At 41.3% G+C, this 21,370-nt stretch overlaps 1 protein-coding gene and 1 pseudogene across 2 annotated transcripts in view; both read left to right on the top strand.

Moving 5' to 3' along the window:
• The window catches only part of SPIRE1 (spire type actin nucleation factor 1), a 271,534-nt gene that overhangs the window by 27,243 nt on the left and 222,921 nt on the right, over positions 1-21,370 (top strand). For both annotated transcript variants that reach the window (XM_066246306.1, XM_066246307.1), the window contains exon 2: positions 1,446-1,480. In XM_066246306.1, the coding sequence (XP_066102403.1) occupies positions 1,446-1,480 (35 nt within the window). The remainder of the gene's footprint in view (positions 1-1,445; positions 1,481-21,370) is intronic.
• On the top strand, positions 13,325-15,982 carry LOC136315609 (AP-2 complex subunit alpha-1 pseudogene; annotated as a pseudogene).

Below are 21,370 nucleotides of genomic sequence, written 5' to 3'. Positions count from 1 at the left end.
ATCTGGGGCCATTGCTCTGTTGCAACCAGGAGCTATTTTTTAGCTCCTGCGGTTGAGGCCATAGAGCCATCCTCAGTGACCCAGGCCAACTTGCTTGAGTCAATCAAGCCATGGCTACAGGCTATAGGGGAGAGAGAAGGAGACAGAGAGGAAGAGAAGGGGGAGAGATAGAGGAACAGATGGGCACTTCTCCTGTGTACCTTAATCAGAAATCAAACCCGGGACTTCCACGTGCCAGGCGGATGCTCTACCACTGAGACAACTGGCCAGGGCTGTGTTCACGTAATCTTTAATTATCACATATATCATTTTAAATTTACAGAACCAAACTTTCCTTTTTTTCTGGTCTCAGTTTCAGCCAATATTTCATATCAGGATTCTTAGCTCATCAGAAATTGTGGGTTTCAACTTTATTTTTCATTTTATGAACTGGAAGACATATGAAAACATTTTTTATGGTTTTTTTATGGTATCATCATAGGCTCTTAGGTGTATAAATTGTACTTAAACGTTTTTAAAAAAATCACAGACTGGTAGAACAACCCTGTGGGCAAGGTGCAGGGGCAGTAGGTTGGGGAGAGGAAAGAGGTCAGAGGGAGGCTAGTGTTGAAGAGAAAGAGGTGGGACTACGTGCATATTTGAACTTAAGACAATAAAATTTCAGAAGTGCAGACTGGGGAAATTAAAATTTTAGTCCCCTAATATAAATGTGTTAGCTAGTCTTTCTCTTAAAACTCTTTAATAATGATTCCCCTTTCAAATAGCTGATTTTTGTTTTAAAAGTGTATTTTAGTTATCCAAATTGACAGTACTATGTAATTGTATTTATTTCTTGGTATTATGTCTCCGTGAAGGAGAGAAAGTATTAATGCTGGTGCAGCCAGATGCTGTTCAGTCTAGTTGTTCTCTAGATGATCTTCTGTTGCAAGAATTCCTGGATTAATTATATGGTTTACCGAATGATATTTTAAAGAAAAACCACCATCATATATTAAGAAAAATATGAATTTGAAATGTCTGCTTTCATTGAAATGATCACTGTACCTTTAAACTGGAAGTATATTTGAGGAAAAGACTTTTAAAGGTTTTTAAAGACATTTCAAAGTGTTTTAAAAGGCACATTTTAAAAATATTTTAAGGTATTTTAAAAAGAAAGCAAGACTTTAAAAGTATTTTTGTTTTACTTTGTGTATATGCATATTAATATATGAATATTTCAGATCTAATTATAGTTAAGTATATTCTTTCATCTTTTTCTTTATTATCTTCTGTGGGCCTATGTCAAGTTAAATGTCTAGAATATTTGGTCATTCTAGCACTTTTTATTTGCTTGGAGTTTCATAAATATATATTATGAAGCTATGGCCAGAGTAGCTCAAATATGTTTATAGATGATAATAAAGCTAAAATCCTTTGAAAATAACATTTTTGTATTTTTATTACAGGTAAATTGGGATATTCACATTGTACAGAAACAGAGGTAAGAGAAATGCTCAAAATTTTTTTAAAAATTTTTTTCCTCCTTCTTTTCCAACTGAGAGTAGGGGAGATGGAGAGACCAACTCCTCCTGCATGCACCCTCACCAGAATCAACTGGGCAACGATGCTCTGCCCATCTGGGGCCATGCTTACAACTGAGCTATTTTTAGCACCTGAGGTAGATGCTCCATGGAGCCATCCTCAGCTTCCAAGACAGATGTGCTTGATCAAACCAATTGAGCCATGGCTGCGGGAGGGGAAGAGAGAGAGAGAGAGAGAGAGAGAGAGAAGGGGGAGAGGGAGTGGGGGAGAAGGAGATGGTTGCCTCTCCTGTGTGCCCTGACTGGGAATCAAATGCAGGATATTCACAAGCCGGGCTGATACTCTACCACTGAGCCAACCAGCCAGGGCCCAAATATTTCTTAGTAAAGCAGTTTTGCAGTCCTTTATAGACTAACTTTGAGTACTGACCTTTGCCACTATGGGTTTTTGGTTTTCTGACAAGAATGTGTTAAGAGCAGGTATATATCTTTCTTATTTAGGAAGAATAAAATAAGAAAAATCAGTTATCTTATCCATGTTTTTTAAAACATCAACTGCAGGGCCTGACCTGTGGTGGCGCAGTGGGATAAAGCGTCGACCTTGAACACTGAGGTCGCTGGTTCGAAACCTTGGGCTTGCCTGGTCAAGGCACATGTGGGAGTTGATGCTTCCTGCTCCTCCCCCTTCTCTCTCTCTCTCTGTCTCTCTCTCTCACTCCTCTCTCTCTAAAAAATGAATAAATAAAATATAAAAAAAAATCAACTGCAAAGATTAGCTTAATCATAGTTAAAAAATTTTTTTTGAGTTATTTGTGAAGTTGAGTTAGTTAAGATTCAGAGCCCTTCATTTGAAATTCTTTAACGTCGTTATTTTCATCGTCCAATCTAGTGCTTTGTAATAAAGAAGTCATTTAAATGTGTTGGACTCCTATGGAACTGCCTTGGTGGAGAGAAAAAATAGGGACTTGGAAACATTGTTTCTATAAGGTTAATAATGATTAATTACTTTGTTATTTGTATAATTAGAATTATTGATTTTTAATAATTTAAAAAGCATAATTTAAAATTCTAATTGTGAAATTTAAGGGATTTCCATGTGATTCCAGGTGTTCCTTGCAGGAATTTTAGGGATAACACTGGGAAATGAGGGCAGCATTCATCAATCGGGTGTGGTGGTCTTTTCGGGGCCTGCTGCATCATTCTTACATGAGGAAGGAGTCTTAGGTCTTTTGTTAGCAGCATTGTCTAAGTATGAATTTAAGAGGTTATTTTTCTAATTTTATAATACATCTACATGTTGATTTAGGGGTTAGTACATTTTAACTGTTACTTTAAAATGCAAGGTTCCTAAGGGATTGTATTTGTATAATAAGGAAGCAAAAATAATTTACTGTTTTTGTGTTCAAAAGTTATACAATTCATTTTTGTGTTTTTTGTTCAACTTTGAAAGTAGAGATAAGTTTTTCCAAGTTAGCTCTAAAAATAGGCCAGAACTTAATATTTTTAGGTTGCAAGGATTTTTGATATACTGTTTAATATGATATAAAGGAGTGGGATTTGATTTGAGTCAAACAATCTAAGTTCTATCTGTGGGTTCTGGTGGATGTCTTTCTAGCTATGTAATTTTGAGCAGAACTTTTACTTTCTCATGTATAAAATGTTAATGATCGTCTCTGTTAACCTGATGGGTTGTGAAATTTTAAAGAGACAATATATGGGAAAATGTTTTGTAAACCTGTAAGACAGTAAGACAGTCTTAAATATATATCAAGATGATACAAATATAGTCAGCATTAACCTGCATTTAGGTAATGAAATAGGAGGGGTTTACATACAAGGCATAGTCTTAAGTCTTATTATTAATATGTCTTACTATGGCAATACAAGCCATAAAATCAACTTGGTTTTAACATCTTGTTTAGTACTTGATTTGTACAGGAGTGTCACTTCATTTTCTCTCCTAATTATCTCCTGGCCCTTAGCTTTTGATCCGTAACTTATTCCAGTCACTGAAAGAACTGAAATGTATAAACGAGACTCTCTTCCAATTTTTATTATTTTTGTATAACTTTAAAAAAAGGAAAATCACAAGAAAATAATTTCAACCTGGTATTTATTTATTTTACAAAGTAGGTTCAGGGTATTTCCTAGGGTTAAACAGGGTGGTTACCTCTGGGTAAGAGACTGGGATTGTGAATGGTGATTAACCTATATTGTTTGGATCTTTAAATTTATTGATTGATTTAGAGAGAGAAGAAGAGAGGAGAGAGAGAGATTGATTTGTTTGAGAATGATCTGTGTATGCTTTGGTAATTAAAATAATACTAAAAGGAGAGTCAGTAGAAGCAATGGGAACTTTTTCGAGAAGTTTGGTGACTTGAGAGAAAGAGAACACAAGTAGGAAGTTTTTTAATTTTCATTTATTTTTTTAGGTTAGGGAAGACGACTTGGTGGTGGTGGTTGTGGTGGTGGTGGTTGTGGTGGTGGTGGTTGTGGTAAGGGAACCAAGAGAGAGTGAGACTGGAGCCCAAATTAGAGAGTGGGTATTTGCTGAATTCAGACCTAGGACTATGTCTACAAGGTGGCTTGACTAGAGCAGTTCTCCAGAGGCTGTGGGAGAGCTCTGTGGGGAGGTTCCTGACACCCTTTTAAGGTCAGGAGAAAACTGTTTTCAAAGTAATGCCAAGACATTATTTGCCTTTTTACTTTCATTGTCGTAAGAGTGTTCAGTGGAGTTTTCAGAGGCTCCATGACTGTGTGAATGTGACTAATACCAAACAGTAGATAGAAGCAAATAGGAGATCTAGACAGTTTTTATTAAGCATGACCTGCAAGAGTTTTGCAAAAATGTAAAACAGTCCTTTCCTATTCACTATTTTTTTTGAAAATAGAGGGTTTTTTTTGTAAAATTGTTACTGATGTTAATAAGTTCAATATTATTGTAAAAGATTTAAATTTAAAATTCTGTTTTCATTTCTAATAACAGTAACTGTTGATAGATTATAAACAAAAAATCCTAGATTCCTCAGTAATTTTTAGAATGTAAAGGGGTACTAAAAGTAAAACGTTGGAGAACCGTTGGGCTGGGACACAGGTAACAGAGGTGCTTCTTCCTAAGAAACAGAATTGAGGGTTGAGAGAGGTAAAACCAGAGCCCTGAGGTAGACAATAGGAAGTTGATGGAATCCTTGATGTAAGGATGTAAGCCAATCTTTCTGTCAATGAGAAGACAGTTATTTTTGAGAGTGAGGTTATCCTGGATCAAGCACGTGATTGCTAGAGCCTCTTTTTGCCCTTAAATTGTTTTTCTATTGAGAAAAGAGATTCCTAGTTCTTTCTGTAAGTTAAAAGCTCCAGCAGGGTCGTGCTAGCATTAAGTCCAGACCAAGAAAAGGGTTGCTAACAAGTTGTGTAAATGAGTAGAAGAATCCTTGATGAGTTAGAATAGCTTATTGGTAGTTCCATATGTAATACAGGCTCACCTCAGTCTTTCTGGATTGGAAAGTATGTTGTTGGGAAGAGGCAATATGGCAGGTGTTTATGTTTGGATGAAGCTTTATGTACTACCCCTTCCTTCTCACTTTTTTTGTTCGCTTTGTTATGTTTTAATTTTTCCGAAGTTAGAAGCAGGAGGCAGAGAGGCAGACTCCTGCATGCGTCCAACCGGGATCCTCCCGGCATACCCACCAGGGGGCGACACTCTACCCATCTGGGGCCTTTCTCAGTTGCTGCCGGAGCCATTCTAGTGCCTGAGGTAGAGGTTGTGGAGCATCCTCAGCGCCGGGGCCAACTTTGCTCCAATGAAACCTTAGCTGCAGGAGGGGAAGAGAGAGATCGAGAGGAAGGAGAAGGGGAAAGGTAGAGAAGCAGATGAGCACTTCTCCTGTGTGCCCTTACCAGGAATCGAACCTGGGACCTTCACACGCCTGGCCGACACTCCACCACTGAGCCAACTGGCCAGGGCCCTTCTCACTTTTGTGCCTTCAGTTCCTCATTGGAAAAATGGGTTGTGAATATAGAGCTTTAGCATAAAGCTGAGCTTAAAATGTGCAGCATATTAATTGGGAGGTATGGGGTTTCCTGGGAGAAAAAAATAAAGTCTTACTTCTTCAGCAAGGCTCATAGATCTACTAGAGCTGAGTGAGGGTGACTGCTAGGGAAAGAGAATCCCTTCAACTCCCTGTGTCTGTAGGACTCTCATAAAGACATGTGGTTGAAATACATAACTTTAAGTTTGACTATTTTTATTAGTTTTTGTAGTATATAAAAATAATATTATGAATTATTTTCTAGTTTTAATTTATTCTAATGCGTCTCATAAAAAAACAAAATTATGACTTTAGTGGTAAGGAGGCCATATGTCCGCATTTGATCAATTTTTATGTGATCTTGTACCTCAAGATTAGCTTAATGTTTCTTTCTTTCTTTCTTTCTTTCTTTCTTTCTTTCTTTCTTTCTTTCTTTCTTTCTTTCAGGCTAGAGGAGGGGAGATAGTGAGGCAGATTCCTGCATGCACCCTGACTGGGATCCACCTGGCAAGCCATATCTAGGGCCAGTGCTCGAGTACCAAGCTATTTTAAGCACCTGAGGCTGATGTGCTCCAACAGAGCTGTCCTCAGGGCCAGGAGCCATGCTCAAACCAATCGAGCCACTGGCTGTGGGAGGGGAAGAGAGAGAGAAGGGGGAAAGAGAGGCGGGAAGAAGCAGATGGTTGCTTCTTTTGTATGCTCCGGCCAGGAATCGAACCGCATAAGCCAGGCTGACATTCTATCCACTGAATCATCAGCCAGGGCCTTAATGTTTCTTAAAATCAAGTACACCCTTGAATAATGTGGGTGTTAGGGGTGTGGACCCCTTATGCAGTTGAAAATTCATTATAATTTTTAACTTTACATATGGCCCTTCATATCCATGGGTTTCTCATCCACACAGTCAACCAACCATGGATCACCCCAGACCATGGTTGGGAAATGCAGTTAGGACTGTGGTAGGGAAAGCAAAAATACTGTTTTAAAAGACATGCAAACTTTTTTACTATAACAGGTCAGTTAATTTTTTCCTACAACTTTTTTTTCATATTTGAATATATAATTATCATACAGTAAAATTTAACCTTTTATATTATAATTGAAGAGTTTTTTTCAGGTTTTATTTTTAATTTTATTAAAAAAATTTTTTTTCCATTTAATTTTTCATTTATAGTTGACATACATTAGTATATTAGTTTCAGGTCTACACCCTAGTGATTAGACATTACATAACTTACTAAGTGATCACTCCAGGAAATCTCACACCCATCTGACACCATACATAGTTATTACAATATTATTGTCAGTGTTCTCTGTGCTGTTCTTTACATCCCCATGACTAATCTTTAACAAACAATTTGTACTTCTTAATCCTTCACCTTTTTCAACCATCCCCACAACCACCCTCCATCTAGCAACCATCAAAATGTTCCCATAGAAATGTAATTATGAGTCTTTTTCTGTTCTCCTTATTCATTTACTTTGTTTTTTGATTCAGTTGTTGATAGATATGTATTTATTGCCATTTTGTTGTTTATGTATTTTTAAAATTATTTATTAATTTTTGGAATGAGGGAGAGAGAAGCATCAATTTGTTGTTCTACTTATTTATGCATTCATTGGTTTATTGCATGTGCCCTGACCAGAAATTGAACACTCGACCTTGGCACGTCCAGATGATGCTCTAACAAACTGAGCTACCAGGCTAGGGCTTATTATTCATGTATTTTACCTTTTTATCCCTCCCTCTTAAAGAAGATCCTTTAATATATCTTGTAATACTGGTTTGGTGGTGATCAACTCCTTCAACTTCTTCTTGTCTGGGAAGCTCTTTTTCTGACCTTTGAGTCTAAATGGTAGCTTACCTGAAAAGAGTAATTTTGGTTGTAGTCCCTTGCTTTTCATCACTTTGAATATTTCTTGCCAGTCCTTCCCAGCCTGCAATATCTCTGTTAAGGAATCAGCTGACAGTTTTATGAGAGCTCCCTTGTAGATAACTAACTGCTTTTCTCTTGCTGCTTTTAAGATTCTCTCTTTAACCTTTGGCATCTTCATTGTGATGGGTCTTGGTGTGGGCCTCTTTGGGTTCATCTTGTTTGGGACTCTGAGATTCCTGGCCTTATATGTCTATTTGCTTTACCAAGTTAGGAAGTTTGAATCATTCAGATAGATTTTCAATTCCTTGCTCGCTCTATTTCTTCTTCTTCTAGCACCCCCGTGATGTGAGTGTTGGTGTGCTTGAAGTTGCCCCAGAGGCTCCTTATGCTATCCTCAGTTTTGGGAGCTTCTTTTTTCTTTTTGTTGTTCTGAGTGGGTGTTTTTGCTTCCTTTTATTTCAAATTGCTGATTTGATTTTTGGCTTTATCTACTATACTGTTGATTCCCTTTAAATTATTCTTCATGTTAATGTTCAGTTAGACCAGTTCCCTGACTGGTCTTTTCTTATGCTGATAAAGTTCTCATTAAGTTCATTAAGCATCCTTATAACCAACCGATGTTTTGAACCTATGTATCTAGTAGGTTGCTTATCTCCATTCTGTTTATTTTTCTGGAGTTTTGTTCCATTCTTTTCTTTGGGGTATGTTTCTTCCTCTCCTCATTTTATCAGCCTCCCTTTGTTTGTTTCTATGTGTTTGGTAGAGCTTTCACCCTTATTTTTCTACCTTTCCCAGGCTTGGTAGAGAGGCCTATTGTAGTAGGTGTCCTGTAGGGTCTAGTGGCACAGCCTCCCTGATCACCCAAGTGCATTCAAGATGCCGTCCCTGTGTGGGCCAGGTACATCTCTTGTAGATGACCCTTGATTTCTGTTGGAATCTCAACGGGAAGGATTTTCCTCCAGGGCAATCAGCTATGAGGACTGGCTGCAACTTCTGACCTCCAACCTCTAACTACTGTGGAGTATCAGCTGTGTGGGGGTCCACCCCACAGAGCAGGACTTACTTCCCTGGGGCTCTGGTACCTGCTAAGTCCGCCCTTTGAGTGTGTCACTTGTGGAGGTGGTTGGGTGGTGGTGCTTGGATGTGGTCTGAAGCTGTCCACTGGGTGCTCTGGCTCTGGGGTCTCCTGGGAGACAGATGCAGGTAAAGGTTTGCTGCTGTCTGTGTTCTGCCTGGGGCCACCTGGCATGAGCTACAAAATGATCTGAAGAACCTGTGATCCGAGGTTGGCTGCTGCTAGTGCTGGGCCTGTGGCCACTAAGCGAGAGTTATGGTGCATGCTGAGGCCAGATGCTGCTTGTTTGAGAGATTTTAAGAAAGTATGAAGCCTGAGCCAAGACAGGCCATTTGTATGGAAACAGCTTGGGTGGGCTTGAAAGTTGGGGAGGACAGGGCCTCAGGGGATCACCAGGGTTGGGCAACGAGTATGAGCCTGTTTGATGGAGTCTCAGAAATGGTGCCCACCTGCCACTTCTGTGGCGGGGGAGGCTCAACAGAAGGAGGATGGCCCCTGCCAGTACTTCTGTCTGGGGGAAAGCTGTACCCCCCTCGAGCTCTCACTTGGTGCTGGAGAATTCATTTTCTCCCTGTATGTCTCGGGTGTCTTTCAAGCTGCTGCCCCGGAGCTGGAACTCAGGGAGTGAGTCCAGCTAAGTCTCTGTATGGGCCCTTTAAGAGGAACTCCCTGGAAGGAGCTGCAGAAGCCCCTGTCTCTATTAGCCTTGTTCCCGACTGGTTTTGACAGCCAGAAGTTATGGGAACTTACCTTCCTGGCACTGGAACCCTGGTCTGGCAGGCCTGGTGTGGCGCTGGGACCTCTTGCTCCTCAGGGGTGACCTGTGCAGCCGAGATATCCTCCCTAATTTTTTTCCATCACATGTGGGAGTGGGACCAGCCCCTTCCATGTCTCCATCCCCTTACCAGTCTCTGTATGGCTGCTGCTTTAATTCCCTAGTTGTAGGACTTCTATTCAGCTAGATCTCAGGCAGTTATGAATGATGGTTGTTCTGCAGTCTAGTTGTAATTTTGATGTCAGTTACAATTGAGTTTTGACAGATACATTGAGTTGTGTTAACTATCTTCACAATCAAGTTCTGTTAATCCGCAGAGTCCCCCAATTTCTTCTGTAGTTATCCCCTTCCCTCTTCCCAGCGCTTCGCAACCACTCATCTGTATTTTAACTCTTTTGGGTAAATAGTGTTACACTAACATCTCCCTCTCTAGGGGTGGCTCAGGCTGATATTTACAAACTTTTGAATGACTGACCTGTACTTGTGGTTACTTGTTTGCCAAAGACGCGGTCCTGATCCATAGTGTAGGGGGGGCTTTCACCCCCATTTTCCTACTGTCATCATTTCAGTAATTTTATGGGTTATACTCGTAAAGTTGAAGAAAATTGCTAAGCACTTAAAAATACTAAAACATAAAGGATTTGATTTTTAAGTCTTTTAATGAGGTTTTTTCGTTATTTTTACTTTTTTTTCCAAATTTCATCACGTTCCTGTCTTCTATTAACCACGAAGCAGTCAGAGGCCCTTTCTCTTTAGCAGGAAAGAAGATTAAATGAATAACTAAAACAATCCTGGTGTTCCCCTCGGTGGATTGCCTGTATTTTAAATACAGGTAATGTTAAATTGTTAATATGTTAAATTGTTATGTAAAATTAACTTTTGTCAGTACTTCCTTTCCTTGAGAGAGAGGCAGGGAGAGAGACAGGAACGTTGAGCTGCTTCTGTATGTGCCCTGAGCAGGGAATTGAGCCGCAACCTCTGTGCTCTGGACAACACTGCAGTCAACCAGGCTATCCAGCCAGGGCTTAATTTTTGTTGGTTTTTAGAGAGACAGAGAGAAAAGGGAGAGAGAGGGGAGGGAAAGGGAAACAGTCATTTATTGTTCCACCCAGTGGCGCATTCTTTGGTTACTTTTCCATGTGTGTCCTGTCCAGGGACCGAACCTGCAACCTTGTTGTTTCTCGGACCACACTCTTAACCAACTGAGCTAACTGGCCAGCACAACTTTTGTTAATACATTAATCTTGATAGAGCTAGTGTGTGAAACTAGTAGCATAGCAGAAATGTTTAAGCTTTACTGAGGGAAAATATTCAAAACTTTAGTGTTCACATCTTGGAAATAAACTTTATACATTTTACATAATACTCTTTCATACTCATATGCATCTTTTTAAAAATAATTTTTTATTTTCCATTACAGTGGATCTACAGTATTATATTAGTTCCAGGTGTACAATGAGTGATTGACATTTATATAACTTATGATCACCCTGATAAATCTAGTACCCATCTGACACCATATATAGTTATTACAGTATTATTGACTATGTTCCCTATGCTGTACTTTACCTCCCTGTGACTATTCTGTAACTACCAATTTGTACTTCTTAATTCCTTCAACTTTTTCACCCCCCCCACCCCTTCCTTGAATATAGTAACCGTCAAAGTGTTCTCTGTGTCTGTGACTCTGTTTCTGTTCTGCTTGTTGGTTTATGTTGTTGTTGTTGTTGTTTTTATATTCTACATTTAAGTGAAATCATGCAGCATTTATCTGACTTATCTCACTCAGCACAATACCCTTTGGTCCATCCATGTTGTTGCAGATGGCAAGATCTTACTTAATTTTTTCTGGCTAAGTAATATTCCATTGTATATACGCACCACTTCTTTATCCATTTGTCTATTGATGGACACTTAGATTGCTTCCATATCTTAACTGTTGTAAATAATGCTCTAGTGAACATATGGATAATAGATATGTATTTATTATCATTTTATTATTCATAATTTTGATATTTTTTCTTATTTAAAGAAGACCCTTAAACATTTCTTATACTACTGGTTTGGTGGTGATGAATTCCTTTAGCTTCTTATTTGGGAAACTCTTTATCAGTCCTTCAATTTTAAATGATATCTTAGCTAGGTAGAATAATCTGGTTGTAGGTCCTTGATTTTCATCATTTTGAATATTTCTAGCCAGTCCCTTCTGGCCTGCAAAGTTTCTGTTGAGAAATCAGCTGTCATTCTTATGGGAGCACCCTTGCAAGTAACTAACTGCTTTTCTCTTGCTGTTTTAAAAATTCTCTTTAGCATTTTATTTTATTTTTATTTTTTTGTGTCAGAGCCAGAGAGAGCCAGAGAGAGGGACAGATAGGAACAGGCAGACAGGAAGGGAGAGATGAGAAACATCAATTCTTTGTTGCGGTTCATTAGTTGTTCGTTGATTGATTTCTCATATGTGCCTTTACCAGGGGGCTATAGCAGACCGAGTGAACCCTTGCTTGAGCCAGTGACCTTGGGCTCAAGCTGGTGAGCCTTGCTCAAACTAGATGAGCCTGCGCTCAAGCTGGCGACCTCGGGGTCTCAAACCTGGGTCCTCTGGGTCCCAATCCAGTGCTCTATCCACTGTGCCACTGCCTGGTCAGACGTAACCTTTAGCATTTTAATTATGATGTATCTTGGTGTGGGTCTCTTTGGGCTCATCTAGTTTGGGACTCTCTGTGCTTCCTGGACATGTATGTCTATTTCCTTCGCCAGGTTAGAAAAGTTTTCTGTTATTATTTTCTCACATAGGTTTTTCTTTTTCTTTTTTAAAAGATTTTATTTATTGATTTTAGAGGATAGTGAGAAAGAAAGGCAGGAGGAGGAGTGGGAAGCATCAACTCATGGTAGTTGCTCCTTGTATAAATATAATATATACTGTGACCAGGCAAGCCTGGGGTTTTGAGCATTTGAAGTCGACACTTTATCCACTGCACCACCACAGGTCAGGCTCTCTCACATAGGTTTTTAATTCCTTGTTCTTGCCCTTCTCCTTCTGGCAAAACCATAACATGATTTTGATACATTTGAAATTATCCCAAAGGATTCTTATACTTTTCTTATTTTTGGGGGGTTCCTTTTTTTTTTTTTTTTTGCTGTTATGATTGGATATTTTTTGTTTTCTTATCTTTTAAATTGTTCCCTTGATCCTCTGCTTCATCTGTTCTACTGTTGATCTCTGTAGTGTATTCTTCATTTCTGACTGGTTCTTTTTTGTTTTCTGTATCAGTTTTTATGTTTCTTATTTCTTGGTTGAACTTCTCATTGAGATCATTGAGCATATTTATGAATAGTGCTTTGAAATCTGCATCTTGCAGAGTGCTTGTCTCCATTTTGTTTAGTCCTTTTTTTTTTTTAGTTTTGTTCTGTTCTTTCATTTGGGATGTGTTTTTTGTCTCCTCCTTTTGGCTTCCTCCCTATGTTTGTTTCTATGTATTAACTAGAGTCCTCTTTAAAATACACATTGGAGCTTATTATATGCTAAGTATTATTATAGACATTAACTAAGTCAATTTTCATAGCAAATTTATGAAGTGGATACTGTTATTTATTTTTTAGAAATTAGAATAAAGTTTAAAGATGTTAAGTAATTTGTCCAAGTAACTCAAGTCAGTTCATTCTGGTTTCTCTTATTCAGATTTTATTTATCTGCAGTGTAAGGTAATGCTGCATAATGCTGAGAATTAATTTTGTGCCCCATTTAAGACAGTGAAATGCCTGAGTGTTTCTTTATTCGGTATATTTCCCTTACCTGTGACTATTTCAAATCCTGGCGTTAGTTAGTGAGGGAATATGTTTCTGATGGATGTAAACTGGGGAAAGGAATAAACATGGCCCCTGAAGTTTCATCCCTAGTGGTTAGGTGAATATAGGGTTCTGCTCTATAGTAATTGGAAAGTAGTCTGATTCTGAAGTTCTCAGAACTACTCAAATCCTACTAGTCCCTGCCTGCCAGCCCCCACTGCATTGTGCTCTATCTAGCCAGGCCTAGAGCCAACACCATTGCCATGCCAACTGTGTCCAAGGGTGATAAGATGTGGGGGCTTATGCTTCATCTCTGGCATTTGGAACTGTGAGAGCAAGGAGGTGGAGATTAAGAGAGTCAAACAGGAACTTGCTAACCGTCACTCCCAAGTTCAAAAGGGGCAATGCCTTGGATGACTATAGTAAGAAAAAATGTGTGTAAACTGCTCTTCATCTTTCTGCTTGGCCATGATATTGACTTTGGTCACATGGAGACTGAACCTGCTTAGCTCCAATAAGTACACAGAAAAGCAAATAGGTTATCTGTTCATCTCAGTGCTGGTGAACTCTAACCCCGAGCTGATCTAGCTCATCAACAATGCCACCAAAAAATCACCTGGCCAGCCGCAACCCCACCTTCATATGTCTGGCCCTGCACTGCATTGCCAGTGTGGGCAGCTGTGAGATGAGTGAGGCCTTCGCCGCTGCCATCCCTTGCATCCTGGTGGCCAGGGACGGCATGGACAGTGTGAAGCAGAGCACGGCCCTATGTCTGCTGTGGCTCTACTCTGCCTGACCTGGTGTGCATGCATGAGTGGATGGCCTGCTTTGTGCATCTGCTCCATGACCAGCTCATGGGCATGCTTACGGCTTGCTGTCAGTCTCATCACCTTTCTCTGCAAGAAGAACCTGGATGACTTCAACACCTGCTTCACTCTGGCTGTTTCTTGCCTGAGCCAGCTTGTCTCCTCATCTTCCACTGACATCCAGGATTACACCTGCTACTTTGTCTCAGCACTATGGCTGTGGGAGAAGCTCCTACAGCTGCTGCAGTACTACCACCCACACGAATACAGCCATGAAGGGGAGGTTGGTCAAGTGTCTGGAGACCATGCTCAATAAGACCCATGAGCCACCCAAGTCTAAGAAGGTAATCCAATGCCAATGCCATCCTCTTTGACACCAGCAGCCTCATCATCTCCAACAGTGTGCCAGACCTTTTGTTGTGGGTGTGTAATCCGCTGGGTCCGCTGCTGCAGCACCAGGAGACTGACCTGCATGACCTAGCCCTAAAGAACATGTGCATCCTGGCCAGCTCTGTTTTCCTCTGAGGTGGTCAAGACCCACAGCGACACTACCATTAGGGTCCTCAAGGTGGAGAGGGATGTCAGCATGCTCCAGCAGGGGGCTGACCTCTACCTGTGTGCGACCGGAGCAGTGCCGAGCAGGTTGTGTCGGAGATGCTGCAATACTTAGAGACAGCTGGCTACACCATCCATGAAGAGATTGCCTTGAAAGTGGCCATTCTGACTGAGAGATACACAGTGGATTACCCCGGTACATGGACGCCATCTGCAGCCTCATCCTCGTTGCAGGTGACTGTGTGAGTGAGAAAGTATGATACCACGTGTTGCCCATTGTCACCACCTGTTATGATGTCCAGGGCCACGCTGCCAAGATCATCTTTGATGTGTTTCGGGCCCCAGCCTGTCACAAGAATATGGTGAAGGTCGGCAGCTACATCCTTGGGGAGTTTGGGAACCTGATTGCTGGGGGCCCCCACCACAGCCCCCTGGTGTGTTTCTTGCTGCTGTACTTCAGGCTCCCCCTGTGCAGCATGGTGATGCAGGCCCTGCTGCTTTTTGCCTCCATCAAGTTCATGAGCCTCTTTCTGGGGACCAAGGCGGCCATCCAGGGTGTGCTGCAGGCCATCTTCCAGCTGTGTAGTGCAGGCACGGGTCTGCGGCAGCACATGGTTGAGTACCACGTTCTCAGCTTGAGGACCAGCACTGATGTCTGGCCATGGAGCTGGAGGAGATGCCGCCCTTCCATGAGAGCGAGTCATCCATCCTGGCCAAACTGAAATACAAGAAGGGGCCAGGGACCTGCAGTGCCCTGGATGACGGCCAGAGGGACCCAAACAGCAGTCAGATCAGTGGCGGGTGTGCAGCCCACGTCTAGCACTACGTGGATGCCCTCACCTTTGTCCGAGCTCTGGGACTGTGGGCAGCCCCCAGGCTTCCCAGGCCCTCAGGTGTAGGCAGCCTCCTGGTTGACATCTCTGGTGGTCTAGCCACCCAGCCTAGTCTGGGGTCCACCCCTAAGGAGGCCTTCCTCTGCCCAGATCCTGAGGACATTGGCCCGCCAATTCCAGAAGCTGATGAACAGCTGAATAAGTACATGTACGAGAACAGTAGTGTCCTGTTTGAGAACCAGCTGCTGCAGATTGGAGTCAGTGGTGTTCTGGCAAAACTTGGGCCACATATCTCTTCTATGACAAGACCTACTACAGTTCCAGAACTTCATACCCACTGTCATCCACTCTGGAGACTTCAAGACTCAGCTGGCCCTGCAGATTAGACATGTAGCCATGCATGTAGATGGGCACAGGTGCAGCAAGTGTCAACATTGAGTGTCTGTGGGACTTCCTAATGCCCCGCTACTGTCAGTGCACCTCACGTTTGGGGAGACCCTCAGTCTCTCACTCTGAAGCTCCAGTGGCCATCAACAAGTTCTCCCAGCTAGCCGTGATGGCAGCTCAGGATGTCTCCCAGTGTTGGAAGCAGCTGAGCCTCTCCCAACAGGAGGCACAGAAAATCTTCAAAGCTAACCAGCCACCGCATGAGCACTGTGTAGTAATCAAAAGTGTCTCTCAAAGGCTCTCAGAGTGGATCCATTTTATAGATTATAACAACACTTAAAATTCCCTTATAAAAATTCTTTAACTCCCTTATTCCATATTGCTACTCTAGAACCTTCCACCTACACCCACCCTCAAAAACAACCATCCCAGCCTACCTCACTTTCCCTGGAGCCTCGCCTACCATCTCTCTCTTCTCTTCGTTCTTTCCCTTTGTAGCTCATACCTGGATTCTCCACTCAAGGTGAGAGTCCAAAGTCAGTTTGCTGATAGCCTTTTCCTTTCCCCATTCCTTTTCTTCTTTCCTTAACATTGATCCTGTGTTTTTCTTTTTATTGTCTTTGTTCTACAGCACACAGAAAGACTTAGAAACTAGACTGTCAAACTCTCCTTGGATGGTGGGGAAGGGAGAGAAGCTGGTATATGTGTGTTAGTAGCTGGTTGGGGATAGGGTAATGCATCTATTTCATTACATTTTATAAGTAATTGAAATCGTATTAAAAAGACCATGCTAGGAAGCCTATTGTGATTGTATTGATCAGTTGAACTTGAGTCTCATTCGTTTTTTAGTGTGAGATGACATCCTTTCCTCTTCTCCTGTGGCTCCCCATATTTCATGGCCAAGCCCCAAAAGAAGAGATAGGAGAAAAGGATACCTTTCTGTATATGTCATAAAACAAAAGACTGGGCACTGGCCTTAATTTGGTTTATACTTTGTACACAAATATTTCTTCTTGACTTTAAAGGAAACAGTACCTATTACCTTAAAACTGTTCTTTATATAAATTTTGGTTTATTAAACTTGGAATTTTATTATTTCCTTCTGCAGAGTTAATAAAATTAGGTCGTTAATACCAAGGTAATAAAAAGGAGCAGACAATTATAATTTGCATTATTTGATACCTTTTTTATTAAGATCTTTTCTAGCCCTGGCCGGTTGACTCAGTGGTAGAGTGTTGGCCTGGCGTGCAGGAGTCCCGGGTTCGATTCCCGGCCAGGGCACACAGGAGAAGCACCCATCTGCTTCTCCACCCCTCCTCCTCTCCTTCCTCTCTGTCTCTCTCTTCCCCTCCCGCAGCCAAGGCTCCATTGGAGCAAAGTTGGCCCGGGCGCTGAGGATGGCTCCATGGCCTCTGCCTCAGGCGCTAGGATGGCTCTGGTTGAGACAGAGTGATGCCCCAGATGGGCAGAGCGATGCCCTAGATGGGCAGAGCATCGCCCCCTGGTGGGCATGCCGGGTGGATCCCGGTCGGGTGCATGCGGGAATCTGACTGCCTGCCTCCCCGTTTCCAGTTTCAGAAAAATACAAAAAAAAAAAAAAAAAAAAAAAGATCTTTTCTAATGTATTTTTTTATTACTGTTTCTTAGCTTAGAAAATTTAATGAAGTAATTACAAATGAGTCAACAGCGTGTATTTGTGAAATGAGCCCAGGGTCTCATGGTATGGGCCAGCAAGGATGGCCTTTAACAGTGACTGCCAAGTGTAGAAGTAGCCACTGTTGTTGGTAGAGAGGTCGTGGTGACCAGATCTGACTTTGCCTTGAGAAGCGAGACAGCAGAATGCTTTGAGAAAAGGAGCTGGCAAAAGAATTGAAGGAGATTATGAGAGTTACCTAAAATGTCTGTTTAAACAGCTTGTTAAGTTTTCTGTTTTAAATTTCTTTGTTGTGGAAGGGATCTGGGCCCTTTTTAGAATAGGAGACTGAGAGAATTCTGCAACCCCTGACAAGCTGTGAAAGGTTGCTAAGGAGATTCCTGTGAGCAGGAGTAGTATTTAAATGATGTGTTATTGAACTCTGACTTGTAAAGGCAGGAAATGAAAGGAGGGGGTTGCTTTTATTTCACTCCTTTAACATTTTAGGAAGCAAGCAAAAGCAAGAATCTTTTTTTTCCTTAAACACAGACATCATTTTGTTTGGACGTAATTTGTGTGGTGTTACATTGTATTTTAAAATATTTTATTGAAATATAGGACATTAAGAAATGTGCACAGATCATTAAGTTATAGCTGATAAATTTTTACAGATTAAGATAATGTATTTTAATGTCATGTAAGTGTATTCTACTTATGTATGTGTTTGAAAAATACAATATTTTAAAATATTTTATTTCAAGTGAAGATTGAAGTGATCATGTAAGTCCAGCAGTCATGGTGGTCGCAGCTGCCACCTGGCTTGTGCAGGTTCCCATTTGATTCGGATAGATTGTAATGAAACAGCGGAGCCAAGAAATGGTGGGCCATTACCTTTATTCTAATAAGAACCGTACCGGCCAACAAGTAAAAAACACATGGGGTACCAAAACCCATTCACATGTTCTCCGGTTCCATGACCAGGAGAATTTTTCTGGTTTTTTTCTAGAAACAAAAGCCCCCAATTCTGTTCCCCTTCAGCTCCCCACCATCTGCACGCCTCCATCTGCATATGCCTCCATCTTGGCTGCCTGCCTCTTCTGCAACCACATGGCCTCTTTGCCTCCTAGCTCCTCCTTTTAAAACTTTTCCACACGAAAGCCATCCTCCAGCACACGTTAGCATAACCAAGCTCCTTCCCAAGCAGGAAGGTAATCAGCACTACCACGTGGCAGCATCATCACATGAGGAGCAGCCATTTTTAACAATAAAAGTGAGTAAAACCAAATAACACAAATTTTACAAACTTATTTGCCCAACATTCCACCCCTTTTGCTCACTTTGCAATCCACAATCCACACCACAGGCATTCCTGTACAAGGAATTAGGCATATCACAAATCACAGCAACAGCAAATGATTATAATGTCTGACTTTGGAATTTAACCTGCTTAAGAAGGAAAGTTGGAATGTAGGGGTGAGGGATCAGGGAGAGTGAAAAGAATATAGGATCAATGGACTGTAGGTTCTTGTGGGGTCAAAAGATTATTAGTCAGGTACTAGAAGGAAAGAGCTAGAAAGCCAAGAGGAGGCAGTCAAAGAGAGGGATCCTTGATATTGAGGTGATTGCCGTCACTGGTAATAAGGAGGCTGGACTATTGTCATGGCAGTGAGTGGCTGAGGTCTGGTTGAGGAAAAGGTCATTAGAATGGAGGAGTACACAGAAATGAGAGGCCTAGGTGTTGGAAGGGTCATGTTATCTTCAAGCATGAGAGAAAGTGATAGGAAATCAGCAGCTAAAATCAATGAGACAGGACTGGGGATTACTGGGGGGAAGGGTTATAGATAACAGCAACAAGGAGGGATAGTAGGCTGGTGGTCTGGTGATGTGAAAATCAAAGCTGAGAGGGAGCGAGGAGAGACAGTGCTGAGGAGGCATCAATGCCAAGGACATCTTTCCCAAGTCCAGGCCCAGTGACTTGAGAATTATTACAGAAAGAACAGCTCTCTGGGGACATTCAGATTTAGGCTAGAGAAAGAAAGGAAAGGGGGAACATTCAGAGAAATTAAAAATAATAGGGAGCTGTTAGTTCTGGAAGGTACAGTGGAAAGATTTCAGGAGGCAGGGAGGGGTGGGCAACAGGTCTAGAAGAGGTGAATGTGGAACCTTATGGGATGCAAGTTGGGGGTATGGTAATGGGAGCCTGGGGCTTCTCTGCCCCCAATGGTCAATGGGGATCCAAAGCAAGGTGTTATTAGCACTGGTGCCCTCAAGGCAAATGAGGTGAGGTGGCTCTGGGTGCTGGAGAGGAGTGGGGTGGGCAGGGGTCCCTTTGACACAGGCAGATGGGAGTTCTGACTGGAACAGATCAGCTCCTCCATAGTGGAGCAGACAGTGCTGAAGGAGAGAAAAGACAAGACAGCCTTCTTACCAGGATAATAACAGGAAGAGGTAACTGGAAAACAGAAGATCGACTTTAGTACTTGAATTTGATATGCTGATAAGCTGGCTCTCAAAACAAAACAATATTGATTTCTGCAGTATAAATCCCGCCACTTGGCTAATTTCAGGCTTTCAGAAACTTAACCAATCATCTTACAAAATTCTGGAATAGTTATACCTTGGCTCTTATCAGTGGGCATGAGCTCTGTAGCACACTAAACACTTTAGATTTGACTATTTCTTTAAAATTGTTTTGGAGCTTTGGAGTCAGGCTGACCTGAGTATTAATACCTCACTTAATAGTTTCACTTCTTCATAACTGGTTGCTTTTTAAAAATCATTTCTATTTTCAATTACAGTTGATATACCCCAGTGATTAGACATTACGTAACTAAGTGACCATCCCTATAAATCTTGGCACCCATCTATCTGACAGCATACATAATTATTAGAATTGCCTTTGCTGTACTTTACATCCCCATGACTATTCTGTAACAACCAATTTGTACTTTTTTTTTTAAGTTTAAAAAAAATTATTGATTTTAAAGAGAGGAGAGAGAGAGGGGGAGAGAAAGGAGGCCGAGCAGGAAGCATCAAGTCATAGTAGTTGCTTCCCATATGTGCCTTGACCAGCAAGCCCAGCGTTTCAAACTGGGGAACTCAGCATTCCATGTTGACGCCTTGTCCACTGCGCCATCCCAGGTCAGGTCAGTTTGTACTGCTTAGTTCTTGCACCTTTCCACCCATTTCCCAGCCCCCTCCCATCAGCAACTGTCAAAATGTTCTCTGTATCTATGAATCTGTCTCTGTTCAGCTTGTTTATATTGTTTTTTAAATTTGATTGTTGGGATACGTACTTTTTGTCATTTATTATTTATATTTTTTATCTTTTTTCTTTTTAAAGAAGACCCTTTAACATTTTATATAAACTGGTTTGGTCGTAATGAACTTCTTTAGCTTTTTTTTTTTGTTTTTTTTTGTTCGAGAAGCTCTTTTTCTGTCCTTTGATTCTAAATGATAGCTGGGTTGAGTAATCTTGGTTGTAGATCCTTGCTTTTCATCACTTTGTTTCTTGCCAGTCCCTCCTGGCCTGCAAAGTTTTTGTTGAGGAATTAGCTGACAGCCAGTCTTACAGGAGCTCCCTTGTAGGTAACTGCTTTTCTCTGGCTGCTTTTAAGATTCTCTGTCTTTAACTTTTTGCATTTTAATTATGATGCTTGGTATGGGCTTTTTTGGATTCATCTCGTTTGAAACCCTGTGCTTCCTGGCCTTGTATGTCTATTTCCTTCACCAAGTTAGGGAAGTTTTCTTTCATTTTTTTCAAATAGGTTTTCAATTTCTTTTCTCTCTTCTTCTGGTACTCCCATGATGTGAATGTTGGTATGCTTGAAGTTGTCCCAGAGGCTCCTTATACTGTCCTCACTTTTTTTGGATTATTTTTCCTATTTGCTGTTCTGATTGGGTATTTTTAAATTTTTCTTATATTCCAAATTGCTAATTTGATTTTTGGCTTCATCTACTTTATTACTGAATCTCTGTAACTTATTCTTCTTCTTTTTTTTTTTTGTATTTTTCCAAAGCTGGAAACGGGGAGAGACAGTTAGACAGACTCCCGCATGTGCCCGACAGGGATCCACCCAGCACACCCACCAGGGG

The sequence above is a fragment of the Saccopteryx bilineata genome, chromosome 11, assembly GCF_036850765.1.
Source record: "Saccopteryx bilineata isolate mSacBil1 chromosome 11, mSacBil1_pri_phased_curated, whole genome shotgun sequence".
Classification (NCBI taxonomy): Eukaryota; Metazoa; Chordata; class Mammalia; order Chiroptera; family Emballonuridae; genus Saccopteryx; species Saccopteryx bilineata.
This window is presented reverse-complemented; position numbering and strand designations above follow the sequence as displayed.